The 18200-nt window shown below is 42.0% G+C and overlaps 3 protein-coding genes across 4 annotated transcripts in view; 1 reads left to right on the forward strand and 2 right to left on the reverse strand.

Moving 5' to 3' along the window:
• LOC145444240 (CCN family member 2-like) overlaps positions 1-18200 on the reverse strand; it is a 288076-nt gene that overhangs the window by 25014 nt on the left and 244862 nt on the right. The window lies entirely within an intron of this gene.
• On the reverse strand, positions 3822-9034 carry LOC145444966 (uncharacterized). 2 transcript variants are annotated; one of them, XM_080323043.1, is made up of 6 exons: positions 8739-9031; positions 7280-7340; positions 5283-5368; positions 5192-5224; positions 4523-4585; positions 3822-4293 (listed from the first exon to the last, which is right to left on the reverse strand). In XM_080323043.1, exons 1-6 carry the CDS (start codon positions 8910-8912, stop codon positions 3970-3972), a joined length of 741 nt encoding a protein of 246 aa, XP_080179169.1. In that variant the 5' UTR covers positions 8913-9031; the 3' UTR covers positions 3822-3969. The 2 variants fall into 2 exon arrangements, with proteins under 2 accessions (XP_080179169.1, XP_080179170.1); XM_080323044.1 differs by lacking the exon at positions 4523-4585 and having other exon boundaries at positions 8739-9034.
• LOC145444211 (vacuolar protein sorting-associated protein 8 homolog) overlaps positions 14660-18200 on the forward strand; it is a 153450-nt gene continuing 149909 nt past the window's right edge. The window contains exon 1 of the mRNA XM_080322147.1: positions 14660-14680. The gene's annotated coding sequence lies outside the window, so the exon portion shown is untranslated. The remainder of the gene's footprint in view (positions 14681-18200) is intronic.

Genomic DNA, 18200 nt, shown 5'->3' on the forward strand with positions numbered 1-18200 from the left:
TTTTGGAGCGAAAGTGCTTCGTGCTGACGATTACCCCTGACGAGTGTCAGCCGGAAATATTCGGGTTCATTTCAATCTGAATATGCTATTCAATTCGTGATTTCTCTAATTAAAAAAAATACAAATTAGGTTATCAATCATTTTGTTTATTTGAAGGTTTCGCGGACCCCCTGAAAATGCTTCGCGGACCCCCGGTTGAAAACCACTGAAATAGGCTAATGCCGGGTTTTGCATAAAATCTGTTTGCGAAAATTGTATGTAATACTCCTTATAGCTAAAGCACGCATACCAGTTTAGTTGGTGAATGTTCGTAGGTCACAAATCGAATAATATGCTGTGCGAAGAATTGTTTAGCTCAAGAGATGGCACTCATTTACCGAAACTACCCTCAAGCACGAATAGACGGTTCGACAATTGTGGCCGAATATTTTGTACGAATGGGTTGCGCACGACACTGAAGGCCTTCATAAGCTAACGACTCGGCAACTCTTATGAAACATCAGGGTCGCAACGACACCCTGATTCTGTAACTGTTGACCCAAATTATCGCGTGTGTAGCCTATTTGCCGAATATTTAAAAGACACAAGTAGAACCTCGGATCATTTTCATAACGAAATCTCTGATGCCTGCAACGCAAAAGGGCGTGCTACCTGCTACTAATCAAAACAACATATTCTATCAATACATGTGCCGATGTGATTCGTCACCATGTCCGATGGCAAATTAGAAAAACAAATGATGTTGCTCTAACTCACTGTGGTGCTGTAGCACCCCAAATAATTCAAGTAAAATGTGATCACTCCGACTGTGGCCAATATTTCCAGATTCTTGCTTTGGGTTCTAGGTAGATGTGGGCAAAATCGAGTGATTCGATTCTGAATCACGTACATTGTGACGTAATAACAGTATTAGGATGTCAAAGTTGAAGTATGTATATTGTATATTTTATGCGTCCACAAAGAATATCATGTTTGCTCTACATCACATTGATAAAACCTTGTTATTTTTCGACCATACCGATTTCCTTGCATGCACTATGAACATTTTTTCATATATTACAATTTTCACTTCATTAGAACATCTTTGGTTCAAATTTATTGCATTTCAACTGCGGGTCACCCTATGCATGGCGCTGGCAGCACAAAAAAACAACACGAGCATGCACCTTGACAATCTCAAACATTTTACTTTACTCTGTTACAAAAGTTTGCTCGAAATATCCAGCTTTCCGTTTGTGAAAATTTAGTGACTCTCTGCTGTGAGCTTCACCCGCTATCACACAACATCAAGAGCTACATACACTACATGTGGGTAGTCGGCGAATTATGCTTATTAAACCTATCAATGAAATTGATATCATTGCCTGATGTAAAAAATCTAGCAGGCGTACGGGGTCAATCTTGATTTCATATGTATATTGTATCATGAAAACCAGATCCGTGCGATTTGTAGATGTTGGCTACTGCTGTGTAACTTGTTAAAGGGGTAATATCGGTAGCAAGTACAGAAACCCGTTTTACACTCTGCTCAATATTAACGTAGCAATTATACTCAGGCGCCGAATACATTGTCCGGTCTTGTCTAGACTGCTAAGGCGTAAGCATGGCCTACTAAGTATCGTAGGCCACGCCGTAGGCTTATATTCCCTTGCAAGTCCTCGTCGATATTGTTGGCAAAGCGACGGAAGATATTAATTTATGGGATTATTATATCATTTGATTGCCCCAGTTGATACATTTGGCAACGTTTAAAAAGTCAATATGTACTTCAGCATTGCGGCATTATGTGGCCCGAGTCGTCGCTAGGTATCGTACATTTATATATGCTATCACTTTACTGAAACGTAGGGTTGGAATTAGCAATATGACGTCACGTGACGTTATGAGGTTCACGTTCGCACAGAACCTTTCAGAAAGGTTCGCGTTCACACGAACCTGAACCTTATAGACGTTCACACCATCCCTAGAAAATACCATCGAAACTATAACTCTCGCTGATAAATCTACCTTCAGTAGCGAGGACAATTCACAAGGTTCCGAGTCACGAGTCAATCTCCCTTTTATAGTTTTGTCTCGAGTCAAGTCCGAGTCCAAGTCAGTGAGTATACGAGTCATAGTGTTGTGACTCGAGCCCGAGTCCAAGTCATCGTGCTCACTGTTCAGTTTCGAAATCAATCCGGTTCAACCCACTTTTTTCAACTCTGCTCGAGTGATTTAGAATGGCTCGCATTCATAATATCGTACTTTCCCTTGACCCTAACACTTTTCGGCCCTATTTTCCAAGTATATGACTTGATTCGAGCCATACACTGCACAATGAAGCGAGTTCAAGTCGAGTCAATACACAAATTGACTCGAGTCAAGTCGGGTCGAGTCACCAAAAACATGTAGATAGTATATCCTCAATCGCCGTAAAAGGCGGGCGGTATAGCAATCTCTCCACGGGGTATGATTCATGGATAACATTGACAAAAATGGGGGAAAGTTCAAGCGGTTGTTTCTCCATGCAACGCAGTCTCCCGTGAACTCCTCTTTGTCGCGTGAAAGTATTTATTGAATACAAGAACCACCTTCTGAGCATTCCATGCCGTGCAATCGCGTGAACTAGTGTCTCGTAATTTCAGATGTTATTTTCGTCTGTAGGAAATCATGGCAAAACGTGTTAGTTTTTGTTTTAAATTAATTTATGTTTCAAACGTAACCATGGTGTCGATGCTGTTGGAAATAATCGCTAAAATATTTGGCTCCAGAAAATACCGTGATTGAATTAGGGATTTGGCAACAAACATATATTTTCAAAGATTGATAATATAAAAAATACCGCTCAATTCTGAATTCCTGCAATATTCGATCATGCGGATTGGAATTTATTCATCTGCACTGTATACGCCTATTATACAATCACGGAGATATTGCGAAAGTGCTTCTATAATTAAAAAATAGCTATTTCAAAAGTAAGAAATGCTCAGTTTGGTTATAACATAACATTTAAATACAACTATTTGCAATATGCATTCTCATTCACAAATCAACATAACAAAGCAGTCAATCGTTGCTTTTTGCGTAAATAATGAACATTGTGGATTACCTAACGTAGAATAAAAAGTCAATAGTTACGTACTGTACGGCGCATATCCCTGTACGGCGTATAACATATATCTTGTTCAACTATTACGGCAGGCACTTGAAAGTTCCCAGGTGTAAGTAGGATTATCCCCAGGAGACGTGCACAGTTTTCAAAGCAAAAGCAGAAAATAATTCGGAATACCACTATATCAGACCACGTATAATATTTGCGCAAATGATGTGGTAGCCTAGTATACAGGCCCCGGTCGCGCATCATACACCCATAACAAGAAACGTGCTTATCATAACCCAAAAAGTTGTGCACCCTGTACACGGAATTAGCTAGTAATTGAATAGTATATTCATATTGAAATGAGCCCGAATATTTTCGGCTGACACTCGTCAGGGGTAATCGTCGGCAACTAGTAGAGAATTGGAAAGAATATTGTATATCAACGATCGTATCACAAAATATGACGTCACCAGCATGAAATTTCGAGTGAGAGAGCGTTCAATGTACTATTTTAGGTGGTACACGAAGTTCTTTTGTGGACAGAGTTTTGGTCGGTGTATTTTGATAAAAGTCGACTTCAAGGCACAGCACACAAGCACACAAGCTAGCTACATGGTTATGTCGGCATTGGTCTTCTATGGGTCCCTCCGAAAAGGTGTCCCATCCCGGAGTTATCGATATTCCTGGAGTGTGAGAGCAAAAGTTGATACCGGAAAATGTTATTGAATGGAGTTGCACTATACGCGTTGGCGAAAATTGGTAAAATACAAGGTTTGGGTTTAGACGGATAACTTAATCGAATGACCGCAAATCCTGTAGGCTTTATCTTGTTTACCAATCGAAAACCAAATTCAGATAATAATAGCAACATGGCGGAAGATCGTTCAACGTCATTCACCACCATCACCGCATCCTCCTCCATCTCCATCACCGCATCCTCCTCCATCTCCGCCACCGCATCCTCCTCCACCACCGAATCCTCCTCCACCACTGCATCCTCCTCCATCTCCACCACCGAATCCCCCTCCACTACTGCATCCTCCTACATCCCAACTACCACCGGGATTGCCTCCGTCACACACATACCCTCCGCCAAAGCCTCCTCTATGTCCGTCGTAGCAGCCTCCTCCATCATATCCGCCATAATTGTTGGATAATGTGCACGGTGTCCTGTGTATAGGCGGCGCTGATGCTTTGGTTGTTGTAGTCTTGACCTGAAGAATGTGAGAAGTCAAAACTATTTCGAAAGATCCCTGATAGCAAACTTCGATGCATTGCCGAGGCGTAATTGGAGAAAGTTCGACCACAGAGGCCAAATAGATACTTAGCCTTGTGCAGGATATCTTTGGATCCGGATTTTAACATTTGAGACGGAAACAGGATACGGATTCCATTTTATCTAACAGGATTGAACCCGGACCCCCAAAGTACCATGATACCTACATCTCTAGCGTACGGTGCCATGTGGATAGGCGGCGCTGATGCTCTGGTCGTTGTGGTCTTGAGCTGAAAAATGTGAGAAGTCAAAACAACTCTATACATCGAATTTAATTGCAACTACACCAATGCCAAATTTGAACATATGCACATGGAGGGGTACATCCTAATGGGCCATGGATTGAATAAGGGGCTTTAACGGAAATGATTCTCGTCTGGTTTTGGTTTCATTCCACATTCCATCATTCCACAATTCGTCATTTTCGGCATTGCCGAAAGACTGTGGAAGGTTCTTCATCAGGATTTTTTTTGAAACGAATGCGACCCTGCCAAATTTTTATCTTAGCGATGCGGTGCACCCATATATATATATATATTGAACATGATTTTGGTTTCATCATATTGCTCAACGTCACGTCGGCCTATCCCATATACAGTTAGCGACCCCAACCCTGAGATATAAAAAGACAGCAGTAGAAATTTCTATCACGAAATGATATCTAACGCTACTTCAGTATTTGTAACCAGCAGGGTTTCATGTCCAACTGTAACATGCCTATAGATGCTCATGGTTTATGTAACTTGTGCGCCTGAGCAATGAGCAGTCGCACAATATTTACTAGCTGAAGTATTGTTCTAACTAAAATTCCATCGATACCAAAAAACTGCCCGTACCGTGCTTCCTGCAGTTCTTCCACTCTTCGGAGTCTGAAAGAAACAATATTTCTCATGTCCGACAGAAAGTAACTACGTCATTAAAACTCACCCCAAGTGCCCACCAACAGCAAGCGGCGATAATGAATAGTAGAATGATAACACCCAGTTGCACACACGCAATAAATCCAGCACCAGCTGAAAAACGAATATTATAATCAGTACCGTTCAGTTACTAGTCGGGAGCGTGAGGTTCAGTGTTGGTGAAGAACTGGCCCCTATAGTCAATGTTTTCAATATATGCACCCAAAAGGGTAGTTTAGCTTGAAACTTGTTATTTCATATCGCATGAGCAATGAGTATTCATTACACACATACACACACGTAAGGCACTTAATATCACGCTGTGTACGTAAGAAGGTATACTACATATCCAGTGTCCCTAATTGATGGTAGGTATGAATAATACATAACAGCTTCATAAGTAAGTAATTGCTACATGAGTATTTTCTCTGCAATACATATTGGTCGTCGCAACCTTCACACTATACACTGTCGGTTCGAGATGCCGATAACCGATAACTCATTGTTTCACGGCGCTGCGTTGGTAGATAGTATAAATGCAAACGTTTTTTATGAGCTGATTGAGGAGACTATCATGAGTGACTTGATGTGCCCAGAAATTGCGTACATGAATCACCCAACCGCTACATGAATTATATTTATTTATACTTTCGTGGAAAGAAATTGGTTATTCCATATTTATTCTGCGCTGGGCATAATGAAAATTCTGGACTCTCCGCGAAAAAATAGCCTTAATTTCTCCGACTTGGTCTCTCTCACCCTCTCTCTCTCACTGTGAAGTAGAAGTAGAAGAGTAAGTGACGTAAAATTAGATTTGCTTGAGTATAAGTAGTAAGTACTGCAAATAGACGAAAACTATTTGATTACCTCGAAAAAGTGAAAGTAGTTACTGATTGTATCCGAGTACTTCTACTGTTTCGAAGTATTCAAGTGAGGTTTGTCTAGTTCCATTACCTATTCATTTCACCGAAAATTCAACAATTTCTGAATCCCTTTTTATATTTTACATTTTCGATTTTGTGTAATAACCACATGAATTCGTATCACTACCATGCGTGAAATTACGTTGAGAGCTGAGCGATAATGGAGAGAGCCCGTATGACGGCATCTGATTAAATTTCCAAAATCGCGCTTCTTGCAGTCGCGATATAGCCACTCGGCTCGGCACGAAGACGCCCATATGGTATTCTCACATTCCTTGAGCCCCGCTACTTGTACTGATGTACTGTACGTACACCAGGGGTGGGCAAAGTAGTCAAGAGAGCTACTAAAGTAGAAGTAGCGACGCAAAAATCTAGTCAAGTACGGGTAGGAGTAGTAGTTTTAAAAGCAGCTTACAACTACTTGAAGTAGAAGTAGAAATGACTGACCTTAAATCTACTCAAGTAAGTAAGTACTCGTGAAAATGATCGTTATTCGTTCTTATAGATATAGACTGTCAAAAGCTGCAAATTGAGCTATGCGAAAGGTACAGAGCTTGATTCATATTGATGAATCCCAGCAGGTATAGACTTTTGACAGCATTATCATTCGTACGGATCGTGGGATGAAAGTGAAAGCATTGACAAGGGAATGCGATACTCATACTCTGTTTACTCGAACACCTCTGGTATGGCACCCTCTCCCATATCATAAGGCCCGTAGGCCCGAAATTCCTCAGGCTATCCTTCTGGTTGGAGGATTAAACTACTTCTACTTGTTAAACTGAGAATAGCGAAAAGTAAGTAAGTAGATCACAAAATATCACGACGTAGAAGTATAAGTAGCTAAAAATTGGATCTACTTGAGTAAGTACCCAAGTAGCGGAAAACTACCTGAGTTCTTCAAAAAGTGGAAGTACTTCGTTACTGACCTCTCTGCTGTGTACATTATTTGAGTATCATCAATAGCAACTTTGTCTATACATCTGCTCATTAGTCATACGAGATAATAATGTGTCAGCGCCGGCGCCGGGACCTACGATCACTTGGGCCCCAGTTGCTACTTTTGGCAAATGAGAAGACCAGATATATGCTCAATGCTCACCCGTCGACGGAGTTGCGACGGTAGTCGTCCTCGTAGTAGTATCAAGAGTATCGTAGTGGCCCTGAAAGTACATTTTGATATAACATGATGACCTCTCATCCATATAAACACTGTACATTTGGGAGAGAAAGTAGTGGGCCTATCCTCTCGGTTTCTGGAAACTCTTGCTGTTGGATCTAGCTGGGATCTGGGATTGCTTTATCGTGATTGCGTTTACTATCGTTACCCCAAATCATATATCGGGTTTTCAATTTATTTAAATGCTCATGCCCAGGCCGGTTAAGGTTGAATTTAAAACTAAAACCAATGTAAAACATAAAATGAAATTAAAAAAAGATTAAAACATACATGTTTTAAACAGGGCACTTGTTTAAATCATGTTCTTTATTGTTTTTGGTTAGTCATGACGTCATCAATATGTTATTGTGACGTCACAGTGGGTTGACATTGAAAATATAGGGTAAATATGGCACCTTTGACGAATAATGCTTCCGAGCCCTGTCATAAACGGACAAAAAATATGTTTAACCAGGACTATATCGGTATGCAGCATTTTTACGGTCGGCGGTCATCATCGTCAGGACATTCATTCTTGACCAATAATCCTTCTGTTGAGCCGACAACGATTTCCAGGGTTTTAACCATTCTATATTGTATACGTCGACCATAGATCGGGAGCAAATCGACCGTAGGCTCATACTATACATGTCTTTTTCCAAAGTATTTGCACAATTGCGGCATAATTATACAACTTTTGAAGAAAAAAATCACAAATTTTCGTAAAAGGCATTTTTTTAGAAACAATGTTTAAAAAATGTTTTAAACAAAGTGTTTTAAAGCAGCATTTGTTTTAAATGCAACCCGAAGGCCGGTATAACTAATTCTACTAACACATCGAGTGGTGGTTATAAAGGATTAGAAAATCAGTTGACGACGAGAAAGGAAAGGTTTTGCTTGTATTGACATGAAACTATATGCATGCAATGCACCCGCCCGGCACGTTTATACGTGTACGTAACGTAATTACTATTACGCAACCTGTTATTTTCAGTTTCGGGAGAGCGACGAGATAATAACACGTGACTCGTGTGGTTCTCCGGTATAATGTATATCATAGCAGTGCGAAGGATTGTGCTGCTAATGGTAGCTTAAATTACTGCAGCAGGACGTATACTTTTGCGGCGTGATAGCTGTGCTGTGCTAATAATATATAAGGTATCCAAATACATGAAGGTATGTAATACGATATCTGGCATCAGCAGTTCCCGTATCCAGCTTTTCCTATACATGTTTATGGCTCTTCGTATCATTTCCTTCCGTTATTTTTACTGTAATTTTAACCAAGGGAGAGTTTGATTGATGGATATCACCAAGGAATTTCGACTCGTTTTCATATTTTCATTCAGTCGCAATTAATGTGGTATTTGGAATCGACGAAATGTCTAATACACGATCGCACCTGTAAGTCGTTGACTCCCAAAACTTTTTCGGCGAATTCTTCCACCTTTTTCGATAATTTATCCGCGCTCTGTTTCGATTCTGTTTTCCAGTCTTGAGCTCTGACTCGATCAATAGAGAGACTCGATATCCCGATAAATATAATTAATTTTAGCGCGCTTCCCATGACAAACATCTATAAAATGCGAAGTTTGCAAATAGGTCACAAAAGTGACGACAGCGACGTAAGTGTGTAATTGAAAGTTTTAAGGCAATTCACAAGTCTACAGTAAAGTTTGAGGTACGTTGTTTTTCATACGTCAAATAGCTCGGTGTTCTTGAAATATTATACCAACCAAAGCAGGCTTTTCTCTAAAAATAAAATAAAAGTCCGAATATGATCATAACAAAACTACGAAGTATAGATATTGTCAAGCACTTGTGAGATATGCAAAGTAATATATTCATATAATATTGTATTTATCAAACTGTACACCATGGTTAATAAATATGGATTGTAAAAATTGATGGACACAGCCGCCTAATTTTTACATATTCTTATTTCGACACCTTAAAACACTGCAGCGGGGCCTACGACTGCAGGTATCAGTAAATGACATTTGTAGCGGTCGCTGCAACGGCTTGTTGCAAGACACGCTGGTATAGTGCTTGATTGGAGTCGACGCTACAGCTTACAGTTCCTGTTGTACGCACTAGTCACTGACTAATGACCGCTCTGAGTACTCTGGCAATCCTGATCACACACGCAGATCCAAGGAGCTTTCTTTATAGCACAGAACAGCAGAATAGTAGTAATTAATGGTCAGAAACTTGTAGATTTACCAGGTTCAATGATACTGCGGTTCAATAAGAAATAGAAGAATAAATGAAGCGAAATGGAGCCAATTGTCTATCTTACGACTGCTGCGCGAGCGCGCCGACCTGAATATGCGGGCTCTGAGAACACGTGCGCCGCAGACTAACTGTGCCGTCACAGCTTGTGGCTTTGAGAGCAGGGGTATGTTTAGATATCCCTGTTCGAGAGTGACCTATTTACGCTTTCGCGCACAAAGGAATTTGGACAGCCATTTACAACATTGCTGTGGAATCCATTCTGTCGCTTCCCGAATCTCGAAAAGGGCATTCATTTCAGTATTCATATTATATTTCGCCCATCGTCAACGTACAGAAATCGCGCCTTTAGATAAACGACATCGGTATATATAACGAACAAAATCAAGCCCGCTGGGTGTGTACTGTGTAATCTTTCTACAGCGCTACGTTGGTAAATGAGTTTGATATATGCGCGCGGATTATTATAAGAATTTGACGAGAGTTGATGCGATGACGTGAGCGCGATAGATACTTATTTCCACGAGGTCGTTCACAATTCCATTTGTGTGCCTTGGAATCAACTTTTATCAAAATACACCAACCAAAACTCTGTCAACAAAAGGAGTTCGTGTATCACCTAAAAATAGTACATTGAACGTTCTCTCATTCGAAATTTCATGCTGGTGACGTCATATTTTGTGATACGACTGTTGATATACAATGTTCTTTCCAATTCTCTACTAGTTGCTGACGATTACCCCTGACGAGTGTCAGCCGAAAATATTCGGGTTCATTTCAATTTGAATATACTATTTAATTGTATATTGAAGTTCTGTACCTCCAAGAAGCTCTTCAAATATTTCCACGATGTTGTATTTCGAGACAACTTTACCGCCATCGGTGAATTTTTCATGTCAGCTGAGCGAGGTAGCGTAATGGTGATGCGACCGGCTTGTTGATCGGTACGTATAGGTCGTGGATTCAATTCCCGGCCGGGTAAGACCAAAGACTCGAAAACTGACATCCGCGGCTATCCCACCAGGCGCTCGGCATCCACGGACAGCATGGAGGAGAAAATTAGTAATGCAGACTAGATGACCTTATTTAAAGGGCGTATCCGCATCTCCATCGCATCGCATCTCCATCGCATCGCATCTCGATGGTACAGGCGAAAATAAATCTGACCTCTCTGTCTCTCTCTCTCTCTCTCTCCCCCCTCTCTCTCTCTCTCTCTCTCTCTCTCTCTCACTCTCTCTCTCTCTCTCTCTGTCTGTCTGTCTGTCTGTCTGTCTGTCTGTCCGTCTGTCCGTCTGTCTCTCTCTCTCTCTCTCTCTCTCTCTCTCTCTCTCTCTCTCTCTCTCTCTCTCTCTCTCTCTCTCTCTCTCTCTCTGTCTCTCTCTCTCTCTCACTCTCTCTCACTCTCTCTCTCTCTCTCTCTCTCTCTCTCTCTCTCTCTCTCTCTCTCTCTCTCTCTCTCTCTCTCTCTCTCTCTCTCTCTCTGTCAGTCATTCACAATATTCTTTGCTATATGCTTACGTTGATGAGCTTTTACGAAGGTGTGTCTCGCTATTGTTTTTCATTTCATTTCGAAATTTTCATGACAGAATTTTTATGTTGTTGCAAGCCGTCTTTGTGAAATCAAAATATGTTTTAACTAGGCCCTATAGACCGCCTTCATTTATAGCCACGAGGCTGGAGAAATCACCAATCATCGCAGTCAGCGTCATGTTGCTCATCACATAACGTATAAAGTTAAGGTTGCGTGTGAATATCATAACGTGATTAATATTATCTACGCCAGGCATTACGGTGATTTCTCCAGGGTTCTCGGCAACTGACTTCATTGTTGTGAATGTTGGAATTCGCAGTTCTTTCGACCAAAAATCTTCTGTGACAAAATCTGCGCCAATTTCCAGTTTGAATATCTCGATTGTCGAGTCTTTAAGGGAAAAATACATAAAATTCTCAGGATGAAAGATCAACCAGAGCAACTACATTTCTCTGAGAGTCGTGTAACGTAAGATGAAATCAGCCTGCCGAACGAGACCGTAAAATTTTCGATTTCGAAAAATCATCAATTGTGCATGTGATTCTGTAGTATCGACTCCGTTACGATCATTATTGGCACGAGAGTCATTATCTGCGATAACCGTCACGTTCCGATGACGTTGTGTTGCGAGGACCGAAATAAAATTCTCGAGAAAACGGATATCAAAAATGTGTTATATTATTATTATTTTCTTTATTCACAGTAAAATTGGTAAATACGCACATAATCCGGGTAGTAACCTGCCCCGTCCAACCTGTCCAAGCCTACAAACAGTTTCCGTTGCCACCATTGTCACAGTCCAAGATCGGCGTAAACTTACGCCTGGCTACGTTAATATCGAAGGATGACCATCCCGTCTTCGCGAAACAAATCACCGAAGAAGTCATACCGCACGAGCAGTCAACGGGTAGCATCAGAATTTATACTGATAGCTCGAAAACCACACCAGGGTGTGGGTCGAGTTTCTTCGTGGAGAACAGAGACGTATGTTCCGGTTGTACGCTTGACGGTCACTTATCCGTCCTCTCGACAGAGTCGATTGCCATCCGGAATAGTTTTAATTGGGTTGAACGCAATGGTATACGCCAGAAAGTCGTGTGGTTATTTTTTCAGGCAGCCAGAGCAATCTAGTGGGGATCCGAAACTGCTCTCCAGACGACAAAATCATCGCCGATATCCACCTCCTATAGGATCCGAAATACATGCAATAGAGATCAAACTGGTTTTGGTCTTGATCCCAGCCATAAGGGCATCCGCGGCAACGAAAAAGCTGATGAAACCGCAAGGAGAGCAGCCCTGAGGCCACTTGCACGTGATGAAACCCTCCAGCAAAAAATAACTATGAAGGAGATGAAACCCCACATTACCGATATATATCGGGAAAAGTGGATCGATCACACGAATGCCAATGACGACGACTCGCAATGTAGAAAAATTATTGAAGTTATTAGGGACATTAACAATCATTAATTTGTCATGCAGAGAAACCGGAATTCTAATTAGATTGCAGACTGGTCGTTCTAGGCCAGTGGTTCTTAACCTTTTTTCTTCCAGCGCCTCCTTTCAAAAATCATCGTGCTCCAGCGCCCCCCCCCCCCCCCTCCAACTTCATATTGTAAGGAATGTAATAAAGACAATGAGTAAGAGGGAGGGCCGTAACAGCACTTTGTTAACCCCCCTAAAAACGATTGCCTTGCGCACCCATAGCGTGATAAACCGAACTTCTGAGGGCTTCGCCCCCACGAAACCTATATCGTGATTTTGATGGTCAGCAAAGTTTGTATGGCCTGGTCGCCCTAGGTACCAAAATTTTCCATAATGCATGAATGAATAGGTGGTAATTACATATATAAGTCGCTATATAAACTTTTTATCCTCTCAGCCCACGTAATCAGATTTACCAGTAGCACTGAGAGAGCTGTTGTATAGGAAAATAAAGGGCACGTAATTAATAATTAAACATATTCGGGCGTGCCCGCAGGTACAATTATTCGTTACCAGGGCCGTAACAGCACTTCGTCAGCCCCCCTCCCCCCAACAAAAAACGTTGGTCCTGGGCCCCCACCGGGTGATGACCCAAACTTCCGGGGTACTTCACTCCCAGACCCCCATTAGGCTGCCCGCTATTTGCTGATAGCCTATTAGGTATCTACATTGGGTGTCCATTTACTGAGGCAGCTACTCTCGCCTATTCGCGCGAAGTGCGAAAAATTTCACTAATTAATGATTGAATTGGTCAATATCATCGGGAATTGCATGTAAATTGAGATCAATTTTTATCCTCTCTCTGCTCACGTAAACACATTTACCGGTAGAGCTGAGTGAGGTGCAATGTTCCCTCTAAGCTGCGCACGTGCGCAGTGCTGACACGGTCTCTGCACACAGAAAATCTACGTTGCGCACAACAAATCCGGAGTTATTACCTTTTTTAGTCGTTACGCACTGTTGTCCAAGGGTCAGCGCAGTGAGTTGTTGAGTGTGCGCAGACTCATCAAAACTTAAAGCGAACATTGTGAGGTTTCTTGGAAACTGTAGGGCCCGTTACTAATAATTAAACATATTCGAGCGGGCGAACCCGGTACCCAATCGTACTAAACTAAAAGACGCACACGATTTCAGATGGGTTTTTCTTTACTGACATATAATTTTTCCCTGCCAGATGGAATTCGTCTTCTGGGGTTCTGATTGCCAAGACAGGAACATTCGGTGTCAGTCATTTAGGCGCCCATGGACAATTAAACCTATATGTATTTTGAAGGCTATATGTAACGACGTTTTCGGTGTTAATTTGCTCTGAATACTCATTAAGGATATGTCCTATCACCACATCATCTACTGCGAAGCCATTTTTCTCCAGCGCCCCCCATACCGCCCCCCTGAGCCCAGCGCCCCCCATATCGCCCCCTGAGCGTTTCCGCCCACCTTCAAGATCGCTAGCGCCCCCTGGGGGGCGCTGGGGGCAAGGTTAAGAACCACTGTTCTAGGCTGATCGACCATCTCCACACATTGCAATGTCACCAACACGGCCTTTGTGATGTCGGCCTATGCGGGATCGAAGAAAACGTGAAACATTTCCTCCTTCGCTGCCCTAAGTATGACCGTGCCAGGACGACTTTAATTCAGACCGCCGAGCGGAATGAAGTAGCACTAACGCCAGAGTCCCTGCTAACAGGTGTGCAATTTAGGGCTCTTCAAAAAATGACTTTTTTCTCAAATCGTCCTGGCTACTTGATAACATTGTTAGGTTACCTAATTTAAGCCTACACACAAAATTTGGTTCAATTCCAGCCAGTAACCGCTTTGCTACAGGAGAAGAAAGTTTCTATTTATTATGGAAAAATAAATAATAAAATTTTGAAAATTTCTGTTTACCCCATGAAAGTGTTAGGCTGTCTATAGAAACTGTGCTCACCAAATTTGGTTCAATTCCAACCAGTGGAAGCGGAGTTATTGCCGTCGAAAATTTGGATTTGAATAAAATAGTATTTACGGTGACCGATTCTTTGTTTATTTATGATAGTTCTGCTCACCGTAAATACTATTTTATTCAAATCCAAATTGGAGTATTTGGTTGTATTAAGGTAAGCAGCGGCCAGAGAGACGCTGATCGGTGCGAAACCCTCGTGGTACAACCGGTACTTCCAATCACTTGCACACCCAGGAGAAGTATGGCCGTCAGGCCTTCATGCTCCGACCCGGGATCTGAAACCGCTTGACGGGGTAGTATCCCAGTCACAAGTATGGTGGCGGCGGGACAAGCTTCTGCAGACGCCCCCAGCCAAAGCCTGCTTGTGACAGCCGTTTGAACCCCTTAACCTAGGGGTGGGCAAACTACGGCCCGCGGGCCGCATTTGGCCCTCAACACCGTTCCGTGCGGCCCGCGAGAGTCTAAAGAAACTTATCCAAAATATTGATAAAATGCGTAACAAAAATCGAATTAATGCAGGGACTTTATTGACCTTTTCTTAGTATATTCCACCATATTAATTCTAAGACAGTGGTTGTCAAACGGAGGGGTGCACCAACCTTGGGGGTCGTGAAAGCATCTGAAAGGGGCGCGAAGCTGAGCTCAACTGGAATTTTTCGCGCTCAGCGCGATTTATATACGATTCTAGGGTACATAATTTCTATATTACTTTTATGTTCAATTTCTGGCGCGACAGCCCGATCTCAAGGCCCACGAAGTTCAAAAGGTTTTAACTGGTAAACATCACAGAAATCCTAAACGACATTGACATAATTCGGATCACGAATGTGATTTCAGGTTGGCCAGTTTAGTTTTAAATATTTCAGTGGTGTGCTTATAATAACGATTCGCGCGTGTCTTGAATAGATTCGTTCACTGTATGCGTACAATTAGGGCAGTGGTTCCCAACCGGTGTGCCGCGGCACACTAGTGTGCCAATTGGACTGCTCAGGTGTGCCGCGAGCAAATGCACTAAACTGGGTCGAAGCATAACAAAAATCCAAATTTTGAGTGTGTCATTGTTGGAGTTTCTATTGAATTTACTATATCAAGACACGCGATGTACAATCCGATGCAGTGAACAGATACAAGGATGTCGCGACGGCCATAAGTAACGTTATCTCAATTAGCCATCCCCATCAGGTCATGGATTGGGTCTTTTTCTGGCTTTTTATTGTAAAGACGCTCTGAGCACAGCAACGTATAGAGTCGGAGAATCTCATAAATCTGCGACGCTTCGTAACTTGCTACTGCACTGTCATGAATGAAACTGGGGCCTCCACCGTCAATGGGTGTGATACGCTAGTTGTCCCATATATAGTAGCATTTTGGACGGTGACAGATAGATAGATAACTAGACTCGGGCTATTGAACCGTGATGTTGATGTGTGGCCGAAGGTGACCTTTTACTTGTCACCCCATCAGAACCGGAGGCAAAACAGGGACGTGACGTAGTTGATGACCTTCTTCTGTTTCTATTTGTAGTCGTATTCTTGCCATGTCTTCGTTATCGATGATAATTTTATACCATGCCGATATAACATATTTTGATTCCTGAGATGCCAACTTATAGCACGGTCCACTTTTTGTAAGATACTGCTCTTGCAGATCCGAGGACGAGTAGGAGCCAACATAAACCTCCAACACCTAGGAAGGCATCCCCACCATCGATAAATGTATACTCATTTGGAAGTGAGGTTCACGTTTACAAATTAGAATTGCCGACATAGCCATTGCGATTGTTAGGTAGCGTGCCAGCATTGCAGGTAAAATGTAGGCCCAGGGCGCAACGTAATGTTGCAGGCGACAAATTTGAGAATTGAAAAGTAATGTTGATCAAATTATATCAGTTAACAAATTTCATTGGTCCTGAGGTTTATCATCCCGGTTTGTTGGAAGTGGAACTGCAACTGAACAGCAGCTGGCTGCCAGTAAGACTCTTGACATTGAGGCATTGCTATCCTCACAGAAGCTATTACACGATGTGCATGGAAACGCGTTTGGCTTCCAAGTATAGACACCTCTATACGCGTCTGTATTTGTTAGTGACGATCGCGATTAGACTCTTCCATGCGACGGTTAATTACATGGACAACGAGGTAGTAAGGCAGACTTTGTTGTCAAGCCAATCTTATGAAATTAACCCCAGCCGGAAGTTTGAACGAGATCTCAGCAGGCAAGTTATGTGGCAACAGAGGTAATGGTTGATAATTCAAAACCTCACACGGATTGAGAGAAAGTCCTTATTCCTGTCTGCAATAAAATTGTAAAAAAAGAAGAATTGAAAACGAACCCCATGTCAAATTATAGCATTCGTAGACGTATTTGTGAAATGTCCACAGAGATAAAAAGAAAACTTAATTTCTTCTTTACAGCAGCGAAAAGCCTACTTGAGTACACCGAAAAGGCAGAAGTACTTCGTCAGTGACCAGTGATCACCTATATAAGACTGTGGTTGCTGCTATACGCATTCTGGTAGTTTGCTTTTGCCGTAAGCCAAAAGAGTACAGAACCACTGTACTAGTGTGCCGCGAACTCTTTTTCATTTTCAAAGTGTGCCGCGAGGTCACAAAGGTTGGGAACCACTGAATTAGGGTATTTATATCTTGTCTACACATAGTAGAAGCGTGTTTGAAGCTAACATGGTTATGATGCTGTCAGCATTGTGTGTCCTGGAACTGTACCAAAAGTGGAATTGGTAAATCTATGAACAGATCGCTGCTCACAGATTCAAATTTCAATCCTGTTCTAAGAATCAGGACAACCGACAAATTGGTTATTGAGGTCGACCAGCCTATGAAATCCCGCCACTGTTTCTCACGCTTGTACGACATCATCAAAGTGATGTCTTGTTTGCATTGAATAAGCATATATATTATCTCCATGTCATCACTATGATATAATCAAATACCAATACTGCGTTTTGTTGTATAGTCCCAATTTTATCTAGTGCGGCCCGCGAATGGATTCAGATGTCGAATGCGGCCCGCGAGCTCAAAAGTTTGCCCACCCCTGCCTTAACCAGACGCAAAATAAAAGGGAAGTAAAATGGTAGCAAACACCGAGCTGGGTGCTTTTGTGTACTTTGGACACAAAAGGGCACTATAACGGCGCTTGTGACTTTGCACTATGTGTAAAAACATAGTCTGTCACAAGCGTAGCAGGGTGGAGGTTTACTGCGGTTCCCCTGAGCATAGTTTCTATAGACAGCCTAACACTTTCATGGGGTGAACAGAAAATTTTCAAATTTTTCATCATTTATTTTTTTATATAGTAAATAGAAACTTTCTTCTCCTGTAGCAAAGCGGTTACTGGCTGGAATTGAACCAAATTTTGTGTGTAGGCTTAAATTAGGTAACCTAACAATTTTATCAAGTAGCCAGTACGATTTGAGAAAAAAAAGTCATTTTTGAAGAGCCCTAGTGTGCATACTATACGGCCAGTCATTGAATTCACGATAGCAAGTGGTAGTGCTATATAAATATAAAGAGTTGTAGACCATTGAATTAGTACAGGAGTCAATATCGCCAGATTTCGCCCAGGGGCAAAAAGCCAAGTAGCTAAGCCGCATTTCCCCCAATACCTACCTACCTACAACCTGTCCCCAGTCAGACAGTCACTATAGTAAGTCTATG

This window comes from Botryllus schlosseri, chromosome 8 (assembly GCF_051294905.1).
Source record: "Botryllus schlosseri isolate E-star chromosome 8, Bs_hap1, whole genome shotgun sequence".
Lineage (NCBI taxonomy): Eukaryota > Metazoa > Chordata > Ascidiacea > Stolidobranchia > Styelidae > Botryllus > Botryllus schlosseri.